This window comes from Sparus aurata, chromosome 17, assembly GCF_900880675.1.
Source record: "Sparus aurata chromosome 17, fSpaAur1.1, whole genome shotgun sequence".
In the NCBI taxonomy this organism is placed as follows: Eukaryota; Metazoa; Chordata; class Actinopteri; order Spariformes; family Sparidae; genus Sparus; species Sparus aurata.
The window spans coordinates 8859093-8875403 of NC_044203.1; the positions used below are offsets into that span (position 1 = coordinate 8859093).

The 16311-nt window shown below is 43.3% G+C and overlaps 1 protein-coding gene across 1 annotated transcript; it reads left to right on the forward strand.

The window, feature by feature from the left end:
• The first annotated feature begins 1072 nt into the window (after positions 1-1072).
• LOC115566671 (E3 ubiquitin-protein ligase RNF19A) lies at positions 1073-16300 on the forward strand. The gene is given in 10 exon segments (XM_030392584.1): positions 1073-1684; positions 1687-2086; positions 7263-7471; positions 8400-8544; positions 9312-9474; positions 11571-11685; positions 12011-12172; positions 12496-12709; positions 12814-12957; positions 13422-16300. Coding segments are annotated over 10 exon segments (2679 nt in total). The 5' UTR covers positions 1073-1353; the 3' UTR covers positions 14218-16300.
• The last annotated feature ends 11 nt before the right edge of the window (positions 16301-16311 follow it).

Genomic DNA, 16311 nt, shown 5'->3' on the forward strand with positions numbered 1-16311 from the left:
CAAGGGCAAGCGCTCTTAAAGGATGTTTTTAAAGACCACAATATGTTTATCTAGGTCTTTGATACTTTTATACAAAACAACTCTTGTTGTAGGTGTTGTCTTACTAACCCCCCCCATTATCTCACACATCCTCCTGTTTGCTGTTATCAGCACAGGACAGTCTGGGATCAGGCCTTGCCACTGTTGATCTTACAGGCACACAAGAGCTCTCTCTGTCAATACTGTCCAAGGTTTTCAACCTTCTGTCCTCTCCTCTCAGCTCTCTGACTGATGTACTGATCAGCTATGCAAACTTGCACTCTGCCAACTGTGACTCTGCAAAAAGTATTGGAAGGCCCCGCTCAGGGAACTCATAGCATGAAATTAGCAGTGCATTGACGTTGATGGGCCATCATGTTTCCTTTCGATGTTGTCGACCTGTTGCAGCTTTATCTCTGCCGCAATAAACAATTATTTTCAGGTTTGAGGTGGTGACTTGAAAAGACAGTAAACAACAATGGTTTCAAATGTATTTAAAAACCTCGCTTTACAAATGTTATATGACAAACAAAATGTTTTAACATGACTGTAAACGCGGTAAATTGTTTAAAAGAAAATATTTAAATTTTGTTGTAGTATTCTCTCTCATTTATGGTTTAGAAAGCCATGTGGAGAGGGGAGGTTGCTTAATTCAGTATTGTCATATCTGAGGGGGTTTTGGAAATGCAAATGCATCTCTCCAACAGTACTACACTATTATTAAATCAGATAAAACACACACACAATATTCCTGACAGAATGGTGTACCCACTGGCTGCCTACAGCTTGAAAAATCATAAAACCCTCCTGTCCTCTCCCTTTCTCTTCCTCTGTATGTTTAGGGGAGGAGAATAAGTTGTTGATTTTAGTTGTTAGGTTTTATGCTTTGAGGTGTTGCTTTAAGCTTTTATATCTGTGTGTCTGAAAGAAAACATTTTTTTGCATTTCTGTTTTATTGAGTTCTCCGTGTGAGAGCTATTGAAATTAAATATTTATATATATATATATATAAAAAATCTATTCTGTTTCTCTTTCTTCCTGCTATCTCCAGGTTCTGTTGCATCAGTTTCGCAGCAAGGTGACCCCCACCCCTTCGCCAAAATCCGGCTATTAGATGTGACCACGAGGTTGATCAGGAGAAGCCATCATGTCTTAAACGCAGACGGGCCCTCTGGAGCCCTGTCCCCCCACCCTGGACCACCCTCCCCCTCCCCCATCCACCACCTTACCCCTTCTCCCAGCCCGATCCCCCTCCCAGACCTCCCTGCACATGTGAGGGACAGGCTACCCAGCCCTGGCTCCCCGCTGGCGCACCCCTCCCCTCCCTCCGGAGAGATGAGCCTGCAGAAGCACCGGCAGTTGGGTGGTGGTAGCGGTGGGGTGATGGGCTCTGATCGGGACCTGCAGTCCACTGCGTCCTCCATCTCTCTGCCATCTGTGAAGAAGGCACCAAAAAAAAGGCGCCTCTCCCTCGCCTCTCTGTTCAGACGGCGAGGTAGGGAGCCCAAATCAGGGCGCCAAAGGTCCCGAGAGCTCCAGCACCCTGGACCCGGAGGGCTAGGGGGGGTGGATGGCATCGCCAGCATTGAGAGCATTCACTCCGAGATGTGTAATGACAAGAACTCTGCCTTCTTCTCTGTGGCTGGGACCGGAGCTGCCCCTGCTGCCCTGCTGCTGCTGCTGCTGCTGCCTCCACCTCCACCTCATCTGCCTCAGGGCCTTCCTCCTCTACCTCCTCCTCCTCCTCGTCCAAGGTGGGGGGCGGGGTTGGGGGTGAGCTACTGGAGTGCCCGTTGTGCCTTCTGCGCCACTCTAGGGAGAGCTTTCCTGACATCATGACCTGTCACCACCGCTCCTGCATCGATTGCCTACGTCAGTACCTGCGCATTGAGATCTCTGAGTCACGTGTCAACATCAGCTGCCCTGAGTGCTCGGAGCGCTTTAACCCGCACGACATCCGCATGATCCTTGGTGACCGGGCACTCATGGACAAATACGAGGAGTTCATGCTGAGGAGGTGGCTCGTCGCTGACCCTGACTGTCGTTGGTGCCCTGCGCCGGACTGTGGGTAAGAAGTGAATTTATGAACCAGTGATGCTGCTAGGTTTTTGACATAGTGAATCCTCAGGACACACCTGTGGTGGTGGTTATTTGAGCGGCTCCTAGAGAAATACCTTCGGTCCCCAATACATTTATTTTGATTTCTGACAAATTTTAAGTGTTAAACTTGTCCTTGATATTATATGGTGTTCACTGGTGATGATTTAATGACGAAAGGTCCTCACCTTCCTCCCTCTGGGAACTTCATTCCCAGAGGACAGCATCCTATTTACTGATGGCAATTATGTGATGTAATTTAGAGCATTTACATGATGTATGGAGTGTCAGGCTCTCAATCACAACACATTGTAACAGCATCCATATGATTACAGACAGTTTGTTCAGACATTGTTTAATTTACACGTTGAAAAACCCCCCAACAGATCTCACGGTTGAGACATGTACTGTCAGGTCTCTTTGGTTCTGGTTCAGAGTAAACAAACAAAGGCAGTGTAGCAATGAACCTCTGTTGCGGTGCTATTGCAGAATCTCTGTCTGAAAAGGGCTGATCATTCACACTAAGCACACAGCGCGCAGATGGTTGGAAATGGTGACCAGTGGATTTTTTTTTCTGCCTTGATGGGGAGTTACCTTGTATAATTGTTTCAATATGGATTGGTCGTCCACAATGTAGCATTATCAGTAGCAAAATATGGTCCATCCCCTTGCAGTAAACACAGAACAAATAAACATATGCTGTCTCATACAGCCAGGCCCAGGTGCCTCACTTTTGCAGTTAGGTAATCATTTCATATTTCCTCCCCCCTAAGACCTTGAGTTGAGTTGTAGCAGGAGAAATCTGATTTTCCAGTCTTTGCCTAGCATTTTCTTGCTCGCTCTTGCCGTTCTACCATCCACATAATTAGTCCTTAGTCCGTTTCATCATATTGTCTCACTAGGTGAGTGTTACCATTGTGTAAACTGGTGGTTGTTGGACATGTTGTTTGTTATCCCTTGCAAGCATGGATCCATTACTACAGAGGTGATGTACTAAAGTAACTCTGGAAAATAACGTGAGAGTCTTGCTCTGAGCTTGAACCTTAATTGAGATTCGTTACAATGCAGTGACATTGCACTTGACATCCATCACCCTTCAAAACACAGTTGTGGACCACGTACACATTTTGATGGAAACGGTTCTCTCCAGTGGCAGTAGCCCTCCCAGCAGGACAGTGCTCCCTGCCACACCACAAAACCTGCTCATGTACGTCTCGAAGAAAACACAGCAAAGAGCCCAAAGTAACCAGGCCTCCACATTTCCCAGATTCCAATCTGATTGAGCATCTGTGGGATATGCCAGAACAGGTCCAATCCATGGAGGCCCCACCCCCAACATATGGAATCCAAAGGATTCTCTATAAAAGTCCTGGTACCAGACACAACAGGATACTCCCAGAGGTCCTATGTCCATGCCTCCACACGTCAGAGCTGTTTTAAGTGCACAAAGGGCACCCACATAATATTAAGTGGGTGGTTTTAATGTTATGGCTGAGCTCTGATAACTCTTAACCAGGGATAAAGATGCACCAGGCATAGGACACAATGCTCATTTGGGAGAATCACTCAGCAGACTGGCTCAGTGAACCAGTTAGCATCATGTTTTAAAACCTCTGGTTGCTTATGCTTGTCTCTTGCAGCCATTTCCTTTTCTTCCAGGAATTGTTTGAGGTCAGGTGGCTATAAAGCCCCCACATCCCATCATACTATCTTAAAGTACTCTGTGTACCTCATTCTTGTGCTATAGTAACCTTGAATACTTTGCCAGCTGGATGTTTTGTTATGTTTTGTGGGATGTCCTGTTTTGTAACCTTGACCAAAATAGTAACAAATATATTGTGGGGTGGGGGTGAGCATAGGAGGAACAGCGTATTTTATTGTGCTTGGAAAAATAATGAAAGCAGTGGTCTATAATGTATTTCTGGGATAAGCTCTCCTGCTGGAGCTAGAACGCAGCAAATCCACCCTACTGGGCAGGACAGTATTGGCATATTCAAGCATCCCAATAGTTTTGACTGAGTTTTGAAAAATTACAATACAGCCAAGACGTATTCATATGTAGATTTAAACATATATATATATATATATTGGCCATCACTGTTGCCACAGGATATTGATATATCATTATCGTGATATGAGACTTGTATATGGTCTTGGATTTTTGATGTTATGTTGTCTTTTCCTGGTTTTAAATTCTGTATTAAAGTTATGTAATTTCTAAAACTTACCAGGCTGTTCCACTTCCACTTTACTCACTGAGTCAATATATTTACATCACTGAAGATCATTTATCCAAAATCTCTAGGCATAAATATTCTGTGGAAGCACCAATCAATATCAATATTGCAATGCAATTATTAAAAAAATATTATATTTGATTTTGCTGCCCTCCCCATGGGTTAGTAGTGTTCACTGGATTAAGTCGCCAAACAAGATTTTTTAGAAATTAATGGTAAACTGTACCAAGTGCTCTAAGGAAGAGGATAAGCGTCCTGTAACCATGGAAAATGCCAGTTCCAAATAAGTGACAGGATGCAGTGAAAGCGACGACCATAATCCACACAAGGTATCATGAGGGCTGAGATTATCGTGAAAACGATCATTTTAAGGCCATATCACCCAGTCCTAGTTGCCACAAGTTAAGCCTTATTCATGGCCGCACTGTCACTTGAGTGGATTTTAAATGATGGTGGCAGCAGTCAGTGAGAGAGAGTGCAGTCCATTTTTTTCAATAGCAACTTATCAGACATATTCTTAGTTTGCACACAGATCACTGAACAGCCATTGCCTCACGTAGACACAGAATACATGCACATCTATGGTCAGCTGACTGGTAGCTGTAACACTGCACAGTGTTGGGCCAGTCTTAAGAGTGATTTATGGTCACATAGGCTTTACGCAGACTGAAAACACTCCATGGTCTGTGTGTGATGTGTTGTGAACCCCTCACTGATCAGTTTGCTGAAAGACTGAACTGCTTTGTTGTTATGCTACTACCATGCTGGTCCTACTAGTGATTGTTTGTCCCCATTGATAGATTGAAAATAGTAATAAACTAAAGGTTGAGGCAGATCATTGTTGTACTGGCCTCTATAGTATTTATCCGTGCTAAATACATTTGCATTTAGGGCATTAAGCAGACGCTTTTGTCCAAAACGACCAAGTAATTCATGCGCACATTCGCACACTGGCCATGCAAGGTGCCTTTGAGTTTAGCTCTTTGTAACTGCTTTTAGAAAAAAACCCTTACTTTAGCAAATGTGTATCTCTTTTGCTGAGAGAAGTCTTTGCACCCTGAAGTGGTTCACAGCAAACTTCAGCGTCCTTGTATTATATTTTTCCCATTTCTGTCCAGCTCTGTTCTTTCCTCTTGCTTGTTCCTCTTTCCTGCAGCTCCAAGACTTTGGCCAACATCACTCAGTTTATTACTCAGTTTTCCATGCACAGTGTTTGGGAACTATACAGAAGGCACATTTAAACCAATGACCTCCTCCTGGAAACAATAGCTCCAGCCTGCTGTAATTTGTTCCGCATAATCAGGTGAACCTTGTACAGGGATTAGAGCTCTCCCCATCCATCCATCCATCCATCCATCCATCCATCCATCCATCCATCCATCCATTCATCCATCCATCCAGCCAGCCAGCCAGCCAGCCAGCCAGCCAGCCAGGGCAAAAACCTCCATATTTTCAGCATTTATCGACAAACGCAAAGCAGCTATATTAATCTGATATTATTAAATGTTAACATTGCTGTATTATCACTGCTGAAGTCTGATAGAAAATGTTTGAGTACTTAGGCTTTCTGTTCCACATCCTCTGGTAGGAAGTGTATGAGGACATAGTTACCATTATTGGTGTTCTGGGTTGGCTTTTTTTAAGTATAAAAGTTTTTCAGAGGAAGTGGTCATACATAAACTCATCTGGTCTAAACCGTAAACTGTTCTGGTGTTACAATACACACTCACACTGCAGCACTAGTCTAGAGCCCCGGTTTTATCTTTCCCTTGTCTTTCTCTCCAGTCCCCAGTCTGTGTAGTGTTTAGTGCTGGTGGTTTACCGAGACTGATTTTAAATGAGACTGACATGTCTCTGCAATTCCTCACCGTCTGTCTGCATTCTAGACACAGTCTTCAGTAGAGTAAACTGATGAACAGTGGAGGAAGTCTCCCAGGCTCTCCTTTGCTCTGTGATTGAAACTTAAGCTTGGGGTCAGTCACAGAGGCAATGGGAGGCTTTTGTTAGAGTCAAACACAACTATGTCACACGCTCCAGGATTTCCCTCAAGAAGCTGGCTTGCCAGTCATTTTTTTGAAACTGATTAACTTTTCTTGTTTTTGATCATTGCCTTTCTGTCAGCAAGACAATGCAGCCACAGCTTTTGTCTGCTGTGTGTTGACTAAAAGCATCATGCATCACTGCACCTTTAGCTGCTATTCAGTCAGAGATGTTTGAATGGTCTGTGCTGTACCATTTCATGTACAAACACATGCAACTGCAGAAGATGCAACTACTGGGAGAACGAGGCAGACTGACAATGGCTGTAGACTCTGCTCCAGACTGTACCCTATCCAGAGCAACATATCACACAAATCGTTGTTTACTAGCTGATGGTCTGGACAACAGTCTTGTATCAAACATATGGTGATGTGCAAAGTAATACTGCTGCTCTTTTCTCCACTTGTGATTTTGTTTCTTGTGTGATTTAGCTGGGGCAGGCAGCATCCACAGTGAATGGTGATGGAAAGATTTCTTTTTTGGAAGAATGTGTTGCCTAAGTGGTAGGCGTTTAATTAAAATGTGCCCTCTTTTTACCCCGTTAAAAGCAATTAAGGATTCAGTTGGCTCCACAGCACGCTACATTAGCATTAGCATTATACATGTGACAGTCACACAGTTACCATAGTGATTGAGGATGGACAAAGCATCATTCCCCATGTCAGGAGTACTCTGTAGCATCAGGATGGAGCGGGACAAAGTTGTTAGACAGTTTGCCATTTTAGAAGTTCACTAAAATGATAACTACAAGAGGATGGATTCAGCTGTTCTAAATACATGTGCATTATTACTGTGTGGAAACAGTGATATCACTGCAATATATTAAATCTTAACTTCTGCCTGATCTATGTAATGTGTGTCTTCTGCCAGGTATGCAGTGATTGCCTTTGGGTGTGCCAGCTGTCCTAAGATCACGTGCGGCAGGGAGGGCTGCGGCACAGAGTTCTGTTACCACTGTAAGCAGCTGTGGCATCCCAACCAGACCTGTGATGCAGCACGTCAGCAGAGAGCCCAGAGCCTCCGCCTGAGGACGGTCCGCTCGTCCTCCCTCAGCTACAGCCAAGAGAGTGGAGCTGCAGGTCTGCTGACCGGACACACACAAGCACACACCTGCATGGCTGCTCATTTCATTCATTCTTTCTGCTCTTTTCTCATTCTGTATTTATTAGGGATGTAACAATATCAAATGCTCACGGTACGATATCATTACGATAAATAGTCCACAGTACAATATTTATAATGGTATTAGAACGCAAAGAAACTTCAATAATGTCCTTTAATGATAAATCTGATGTGTACAGCGCTTATTATTTGTATACAATTTTTGTTTTTATTTTTACTTGAGATACTTCTGGCCTCACTGGCAGTGAATGATTGGACTATGTACTTTTGCAAAGCAATATAGCAGGGCGTAGCAGTGCCAACCCTCCCTCCCTCTGGTCGTACAGCGGGACTTCCAGGGCACCATTTAGAGGCGGAATCTGGCGATTCTTGTGACAAATCAGATTTGACCCATAATGATGAGAGTCCGTCTTCATGACCAGCAGCCTCTGCTGTTCGCACAGAGCAATACAGTGACAAGGAGAAATAGTAAAATACTTTGATACTGATTTCCCTCGTTAGATCCGTGAGCTTAGCCACGTGATAGGGTGGTACATATCGTCACAGTCCCACAATGCTCCTGCAGCATTTGTGATATTATAGAATTCAGTTCATCGTTATATCCCTAGTTCTCATCTTATGTCAAACTACTCACACATTATGAGCATAGATTACATGCAGTGCATTACCACAAGTATAGAGAGGATGCATTGTGTAAATGCATTGATTTATTGCAAATTATTCAGTAACATGATAATGATATGTAGGAAATGTTTTTTTTTCTCACCATGTTAAAGTTAGGAAGATGTTACTTGAATGAGTTTGCTGATAGCAGTGGTTTAACTAGTCAGCGAAACTAAGTACACAATTAAATCAAATTCTCTTTCCAACTTTTTTGCCTCCCAGCTGATGACATCAAGCCATGTCCCCGCTGTGCTGCTTACATCATCAAGATGAACGACGGCAGTTGTAACCACATGACCTGCGCTGTCTGCGGCTGTGAGTTCTGCTGGCTCTGCATGAAGGAGATCTCAGACCTGCACTACCTGAGGTAAGTGTGTCAACATGCACACACAGATCCTCACACACACAAATATTAAGACATGTAACGTTACAATCTCCAGGAATTGTAGAAACAAATCACTATTTGAAAGTTCTCATCACTGTGATTCAAACAATGTCATCGGCAATAAAAACTGTTATGTTTACTGTTGGACTGGGCAATATATTGTTATCGTATCAATATTGTGATATGACGCTATATATTCTTGCAAATTTTGGATGTTGTCATATTGTGATACATCATAAATGTTGTCTTTTCCTGGTTTTAAAGGCTGCATTACAGTAAAGTGATGTCTTTTTCTGGACTTACCAGACTGTTCTAATACCTGTGTTTACCCACTTAGTCATTATACTCACATTGCTGGTGATTAATTATTGAATCTCACTGTGTTAATATTGTGTGAAAGTACCAATAGTCACCCCTACAATATTGTTGCTACATTGATTTACAACTTTTTATTATCTTTAAGTAAGCATCTGATATTGGATTTTGTTGTCCAGTCCTAGCATTTATCAAATGCCTTTTAGGAAATTGTGAAATATCAAGATATATGTTGTGTATCCAGATATAGATATTATTTAAGGGTTATATTGCCTTGTTGTAATGTTGGTGGTGTTGGTTGAAACTTTTTCCCTCAGTTGTGTGGCAAGGAGTTAAACAGCTGAAAACCTACAGTATTGACTGTATGAATAAAACATGTGAAAATACAAATATATATTAAATATATTTATCTTTTCCCTTCGCCTCTTTCTCAGTCCGTCAGGCTGTACTTTCTGGGGAAAGAAGCCATGGAGCAGGAAGAAGAAGATTCTTTGGCAACTGGGAACGCTTGTGGGTGCCCCTGTTGGCATTGCACTCATCGCCGGCATCGCTATCCCTGCCATGATTATTGGCATCCCTGTGTATGTGGGAAGGAAGGTGAGGCTCTGGAAACACATTCACATACATGTAGTTTGGAAAATATTCAAGTTTGACATGACCACATTTGGATCTGTCACTGTTGAGATTTACTTTTCAAAAACGTCGCTGTAATGAGCTGTATGGATTATTAGGAAGACACGGGGTTGCCTTTTCAGTCTCACATTTAATGGTTTGATTAATTTCTCTGCCTTCCCACAAAGCATAGCTTTAAAGCACTATCTTTTGATTGTAAACATAGTCAGTGTTGCATAAATGTAGTTATCAGAGTTATCAGTTGTGGAAGTAAACATGCCTCATGACCAGAACCATGCCCTGTATCAATCAGTAACTAACTAGTTCTATCATAAAAGCCCATACCGTTGTGTATTTTTCTCAGGTTCTTTAGTTATTTTAAGCCAGCTGAGGTCATTAATTGTCAGTAACCTGCCCTTCGGTCTTGTGTCGGTGCACTTGTCTTGCTCAGTATCTTTCAGCAGTCCCAGTCTGTCTAATAAGCATTTGACATTACACTGAAATGAGAGTATTCAGAATTCCCCTCTCACGGCTGCCAAGAAGAAGCCAGAGCCAACAAGCTTTTCTTCCCCGACTAAACCAGACCACATTCACAAGTGATTACATGACACATGTGAAACATCTGAGCATGAATCACCTGCATTCCACATATGAATGTAGCCATTCAGTCCTGGTGACTCACTACACCAAGGCCATGGCCATTTTGTTACAGCATGGCCGCTGTTAAGAGACTTATAAAAGCAGGAAAGCTGTGGTAAGTAGTAGTGGTGTGCAGGCTTTTGTTACAGCAACCTAATAAAGAGTATTTTTTTTTACTTAAAGGGGCTCTGAGGTGTTTTTGTTATCATCAGTTTACGTGAAATTAACATACTGTTGCTCTCTGTTAGCGGAGTGGAGGGAGGCACTGAGACGAGGCAGTCAAGAATGTGCATAAAGTCACATCTTTTGGACTATCATGGAAAATCTGACCCAAGTCCTTCACAAAGAAATCCACAGTCCAGCAGCATTAAACAATAGGGAGGGTCTCATTTTTTGATGTCACATTACAGTCCACTCAATCTGGGCCAATAAAAAGTGATACAAACATGCACATTGCTAAGAATTGTTACATAGAGCACATTTAAAATTTTAATGGCAAGAGTTTTTTCTGCATTACATGGAAATGGAAAAAACAAAACTAACATGTTGGTCAATACAGTCACACTTTTTCATTTGTCATGCAGTCCAGTAGAACCAATCACAATGTTTGTTTACTGTAACTTCCAAATTGAAATCCTCTGTCTGAAGTACTGGCTTACACACAGTTTCAATTTATTTTTGATGGGTTTTATTTCATCTCATTCATCTAAAATGCATGCTTGTTGCTTCTTATTATCTCATTCTGTAACGTTAGGTTGGAGACTGTCAGGCTGAAGACTAAAGAAAATGACAGCCTAGTTTACCCAAAAGTAGCAGTGATATGTCACCTTGTGTAGATTTGGTTTATCAAAGATGCCAGCAAAGCAACACAGTACATGAAATAAGCACAGCAGAGACCTCAGATAGGTTGGACTATCTTGTTAAAACGTTATGTCTCATGTCTGTAAAATGGAAACAAACAAGTTTGCTAATATCAAATATCTCTGCGATGCAAAGCAACCACCAGCTGTCTTTCCAGAAGTGACTGTTGTTGTAGCCTGATATCACTGTGATTTGGGCTATTAGTTCATCTTTTAAATTCTGTTCCAACAACACTAGTTAGATCTAAATTTTTAAATGTTTTTCTTCCAGTTGTGCTTCTTGAAGTTTCAAGATGTGTTTAAGGAGAATAAAAGATTTCCTTAACAATAACCTACTATTCATCCTGTGTCCTCGGCCTTATTTGTCTCCAAGTTCTTCGTAGTAGCTGTATTACTTTCTAATAATTGTATTTTAGAATATTTAACTGTTGCTGGCAGACTAATCTGATCAACTGACATATTGTGGCTGGTTCCTGCACGCTGAACAAACCTGAAGTCAGTTGTTGCTTGGATGCGAGAACTCCTCTGTTTTTGTCCATCTTGCTTTGACTCACATTGCCCTTCTCCTCTCTCTTCTCTCAGATCCATAACCGTTATGAAGGCAAAGATATCTCCAACCACAAGAGGAACCTGGTGATTGCTGGTGGAGTGACACTCTCTGTCATCGTGTCTCCAGTGGTGGCCGCAGTCACTGTCGGTCAGTCTGTCCTCCATGCTCTCCATCCTCCGCCTTCTCTCGGTGTCAGCTTTCTGCATGCCAGGGAATCTGTTTTGACGTTTATTTATTTGACCTTGCTAGCTTCAGGAATTTCTTTTGTTTAATCTGAGAGTTCATCTTATGTTAAAGTTTGTTTTCAAAGCCAATTAGATTTCTCTTGAGCTGTTACACAAAGATGGGAAGGTTGAAAGAGATGACTGTTTTCTGGTTTCTGTGCGTCAGCATCAGCGGCCTGCACATTTAAACATTTTTTTTTTTGGGTCTAACATGTCCTTGGTGTCTCACTGTCTCTTTCACTTTTCAGGCATTGGAGTTCCCATCATGCTGGCTTATGTCTATGGTGTGGTGCCCATCTCACTGTGCCGTAGTGGAGGCTGTGGTGTCTCAGCTGGGAATGGCAAAGGAGTCCGCATAGAATTTGATGACGAGAATGACATGAATGTTGGCAGTGGGACAGCTGCAACCGGTAAGCTTCAGTGCCCCCACCTCCACCCCCCATTACCCACACTGACACCCAAAAGTCACCCTGTGTGTTTTTGCCCACGTCAGCAAACAACAGAATTTGCCGTTTGCTGACCGATACACTACTGAGTCCCTGTTCAGATCCAATCTGCTGCTGGGTTCACAGATGTCGAGCATGTTTTTTGCAATGTTTCCTCTGTGAGATAAGAATTCCAGAGTTTGTACATTTATTTCATCAAACATAGCACTGCCTTTTGTTCCCACAAGAGACGGTATTTTTCATCTTTTATTGTTATATATTGAAATGTTGTTTTATCTTTTATGCAGATACTACATCAGTGGCAGACACCAGGAACAACCCCAGTATAGGTGAAGGCAGTGTTGGAGGGATGACAGGCAGTCTGAGTGCCAGCGGCAGCCACATGGACCGTCTGGGGGCCATCAGAGACAACCTGAGTGAGACGGCGTCCACCATGGCTCTGGCTGGAGCCAGCATCACCGGCAGTCTCTCTGGCAGTGCCATGGTCAATTACTTAAACAGGTACTAAAACAGACACTCGCCATGGGTTTAAGAAAGTTGGCGCTGCTTTTGATTTCATCGTGCCAGCACACCTTGTCTAAATCTGCCCCCTTCCATGTTGTCAGGCTGGAGGTGCAGGCTGATGTACAGAAGGAGCGCTGCAGTCTGAGTGGAGAGTCTGGCACCGTCAGCCTGGGTACAATCAGTGACAACGCTAGCACCAAAGCAATGGCTGGATCCATTCTTAACGCCTACATGCCCCTCGACAGGTGAGCGTCCTGTGCTTCTTTTCTGAATGGTGCTGTTAGGGAAGTCTGTGTAGTCCTTCCAAAAATCAGCAATGTGAAATATTATGTAATTCACACCTGCGATCACATAATGTAAAAGCAAAGTGAATAGCACTGCTCACACCAGTACTGATTCCCAGAAATGATGGACTATTGAAATACTGCGTTACTTTGCTTAAAAACATCATATTATTTATGTTTGAATTGATCAAAGATATGCATTGAGCATGTGCAATCTCTTTTTGATTATGATAATCTAGTATTTGCTATTGAATCATCTAGTAATTAATTCTACAACAGCTCTTGTTTTTGCATCATGCCTAATGATGCTTTAAAAACCGTAACTCCTACACTTGCACATGCACTTCATCTTCATACAGTACATCAGCAAGTATTTTTCTGAGGTGTCTTTTGTCTCATGCCGCCCTCCTCCTTCCATGTTACAGAGATGGGAACAGTATGGAGGTCCAGGTTGACATTGAATCCAAACCCGGCAAACTACGCCACCACAGTGGCAGCAGCAGCGTAGATGATGGCAGCCACGTTGGCCGCTGTGGCTGGACCTGCCCCTCCAACGGGTGCACCTCCTCAGAAGGCAAAGGAACCTCCACTAAGTGGGCCAAAGAGGCATCCTGCTCCTCGTCTTCTAGCTCGGGGGGTAAAAAGAGCAAAGGCAAGCTCCGCAAGAAAGGCGGCGGAGGCACCAAAATCAATGAGACGAGAGAGGACATGGACGCTCAGCTGCTGGAGCAACGCAGTACCAACTCTTCCGAGTTCGACTCTCCGTCACTGAGTGGCAGCCTGCCATCTGTGGCAGACTCCCACTCCAGCCATTTCTCAGAGTTCAGCTGCTCCGATCTGGAGAGCATGAAGACATCCTGTAGCCACGGCTCCGGTGGAGGCGACTACCACACACGCTTCGCCACCGTCAGCCCCCTACCCGAGGTGGAAAACGACCGTCTGGAGACCTGTCCTGCCTCCTCATCCTCCTCCCAGGGACAAGGAGCTGTGATCACTCCCCACTCCCCCACCTCCACCACCTCCTCCCTGGGCCACAGTGCAGAGCTCTCCCCACTCTGCTTCATCACGGAGGAGAATGTCAACCTGGTGTGCCCCGCGGAGCTGGACTCTCACAGCAACACCAGAGAGCTGCTAAAAGAAACCAACAACAACCACCAACCACAAAACCAAGCCCAGACCCAGCAGCAGTCCAAGAACTCCTGTATACAGACTGACATATGAAATCTCAATACCTTAAGTGCTGCACAGATGCTCTTTTTATTTAACATCTTTTCCTCCACTGAACTAATCATCATAGCTTACAGTTAACCTGCATTTTCTGTTCTTCCCTTGTAAAGGGGATTTATTTTTTTCATTAAAAGCAACCTTTGAGTAAAACAGATGTGTGTGTCCACTGACTGTCAGAGGGCTTATTGGACATATTAAGAGCTTTCTAAAGTGCAGCCATGTGAGAAATGTTAAGGTTGTGAATGCTGGTGTTTTCCCCCTGTGCGACCTGCCGACTGCTGACCATTTTTTTTTTTTTTTGACAGTTTATTCCCTCACCACCTAGAACGGAGACAGCTTACCCATACGGCTGCTGTCCTATCGATCTGTGTAGGTTGAATAAAACCACTGTGCCGGTTTTGCTACCATTTTAATTTTGGCTCGACAGTGTGGATGCAACACCATGCAGGAATCTTAATGTCACCGCTTTCTAGCAGTGAACCCAAACAGGGACCAGGCTATATGATTCACAGTTTCCACTTTTTATTTTCCCCCAACTGTATTAGTTACAGAGGAACCTTTGCGTTCTTGTCTGTATTTATTATTAGACTTTTTTTTTTGTCTTTCCCTGGATGTTTGTTTCAGATGAACCCTCTAATGTAGAGTTATGTCTGTTAGGCCTGGGCTTAACATCCTTAATCATTTTAGCCCAAAAATCAACACAACTGAGATTCTCATTGGATGGATGCATACTCGTTGTTGGAGAGGGTGCTCGAAAAAGCTTCTTGCTAACCACTGAGTTCAGACCTGTAGCTGTTGTTGCCTAAAACTCTGTGTTTTTGGTGCCAAGATGAGTTTGGAAGCCCAGGCCTGGTTTAGTTCTGTGGAGAGCTACGGTGATATGTTGGGGGGTGGGCGGGCGAGGGTTGTTTGACTTGAGAAAGGTCTCTGGAAGGCCACGGTTGTCGAGATAATGCTGAAAGTCATTATATTAACATTAACCAATGGGTTGGTCAATTCTGTGAAATTGTATCAAGAAAAAGTTTTGTCCTGTTCAAAGGTGACTTATTCAGGCTGACGGTCTCACCTCACTGAGTAAGAGAGAGCTTTGATATCTTTCTTTGTTAACTCATGGTGCCTTCAACAAGCTGTTTGTGTTTTCTCTCTGTCCTCTCTCCACTGTGTCTTCAAGACTCCCAACACCGACGACTCATTTTTAGGTTGCAGAATGTCTGTCTGTGTAGGAGGGACGCTCATTCACACACAGAACATACTGTGGTTGACATGGTAAATGAAGACTTTTCAATTGCCTACCAAAGACAGCACTCAGGCTCTTGTTAAATCTTATACCTTTGACTTGACAGCTGTAGACACAGTATAGTTCATCCTTTTTTACACCATTGGGATGAATGAAGATAACACCCAGGATTATACAGACACGCGGACTGCTGTTTTTGTACATGCTTCACAAATGCTACGCAATTAACCGAGGCCCCAGGACAGCCTGAGGCCACCTGCACTGTTACCTGTATTTCTTACTACATTGATGATCTGCAATGCACAAAAGGTGAATGGGGGAAACGTAGGTTAGTTCTGGGTTACCTTCCCTTTTGATTTGTCCTGTGATTCCTGTCTGTGTTGCCAATCGGTGCTGCTGAACAGACTTCAAGTTAAATTCTGTTTTTCAACACTCAAATTAGTTTGCTTAAGCCTGTCTTTACTGCTCAGTGGTCAGATTTATTGAGGCCACTGAGCTGGCTCAGGTGAACCTCTACCAGGTAGGTAAAAAAGCATCTTGAATGGTATTTTGACCCAGGTCTGTTATCGAATGAACACTCAGTTTGGTTTTACGGATACGGCTTCATGCTGCAGCCTACCCCGCATTAAAGCAAAAATGTATTGTTCTTCCTACCGGGTTCTGTTTCTCTTTATTCTTCACCAAAACTCCAGTTTCTTGATCCTAATTTGAACACTAGTGCCAGATATAATTTGTAATTTGTGCAGAATGGCATTAAGGTATTTGTACATGTGTTTGGTAATTTGCTTTACTATATGCGTGTAAATGCATATCAGAAAAATAAAAAAAGAAATGTATGAAGTGTCGTCCTG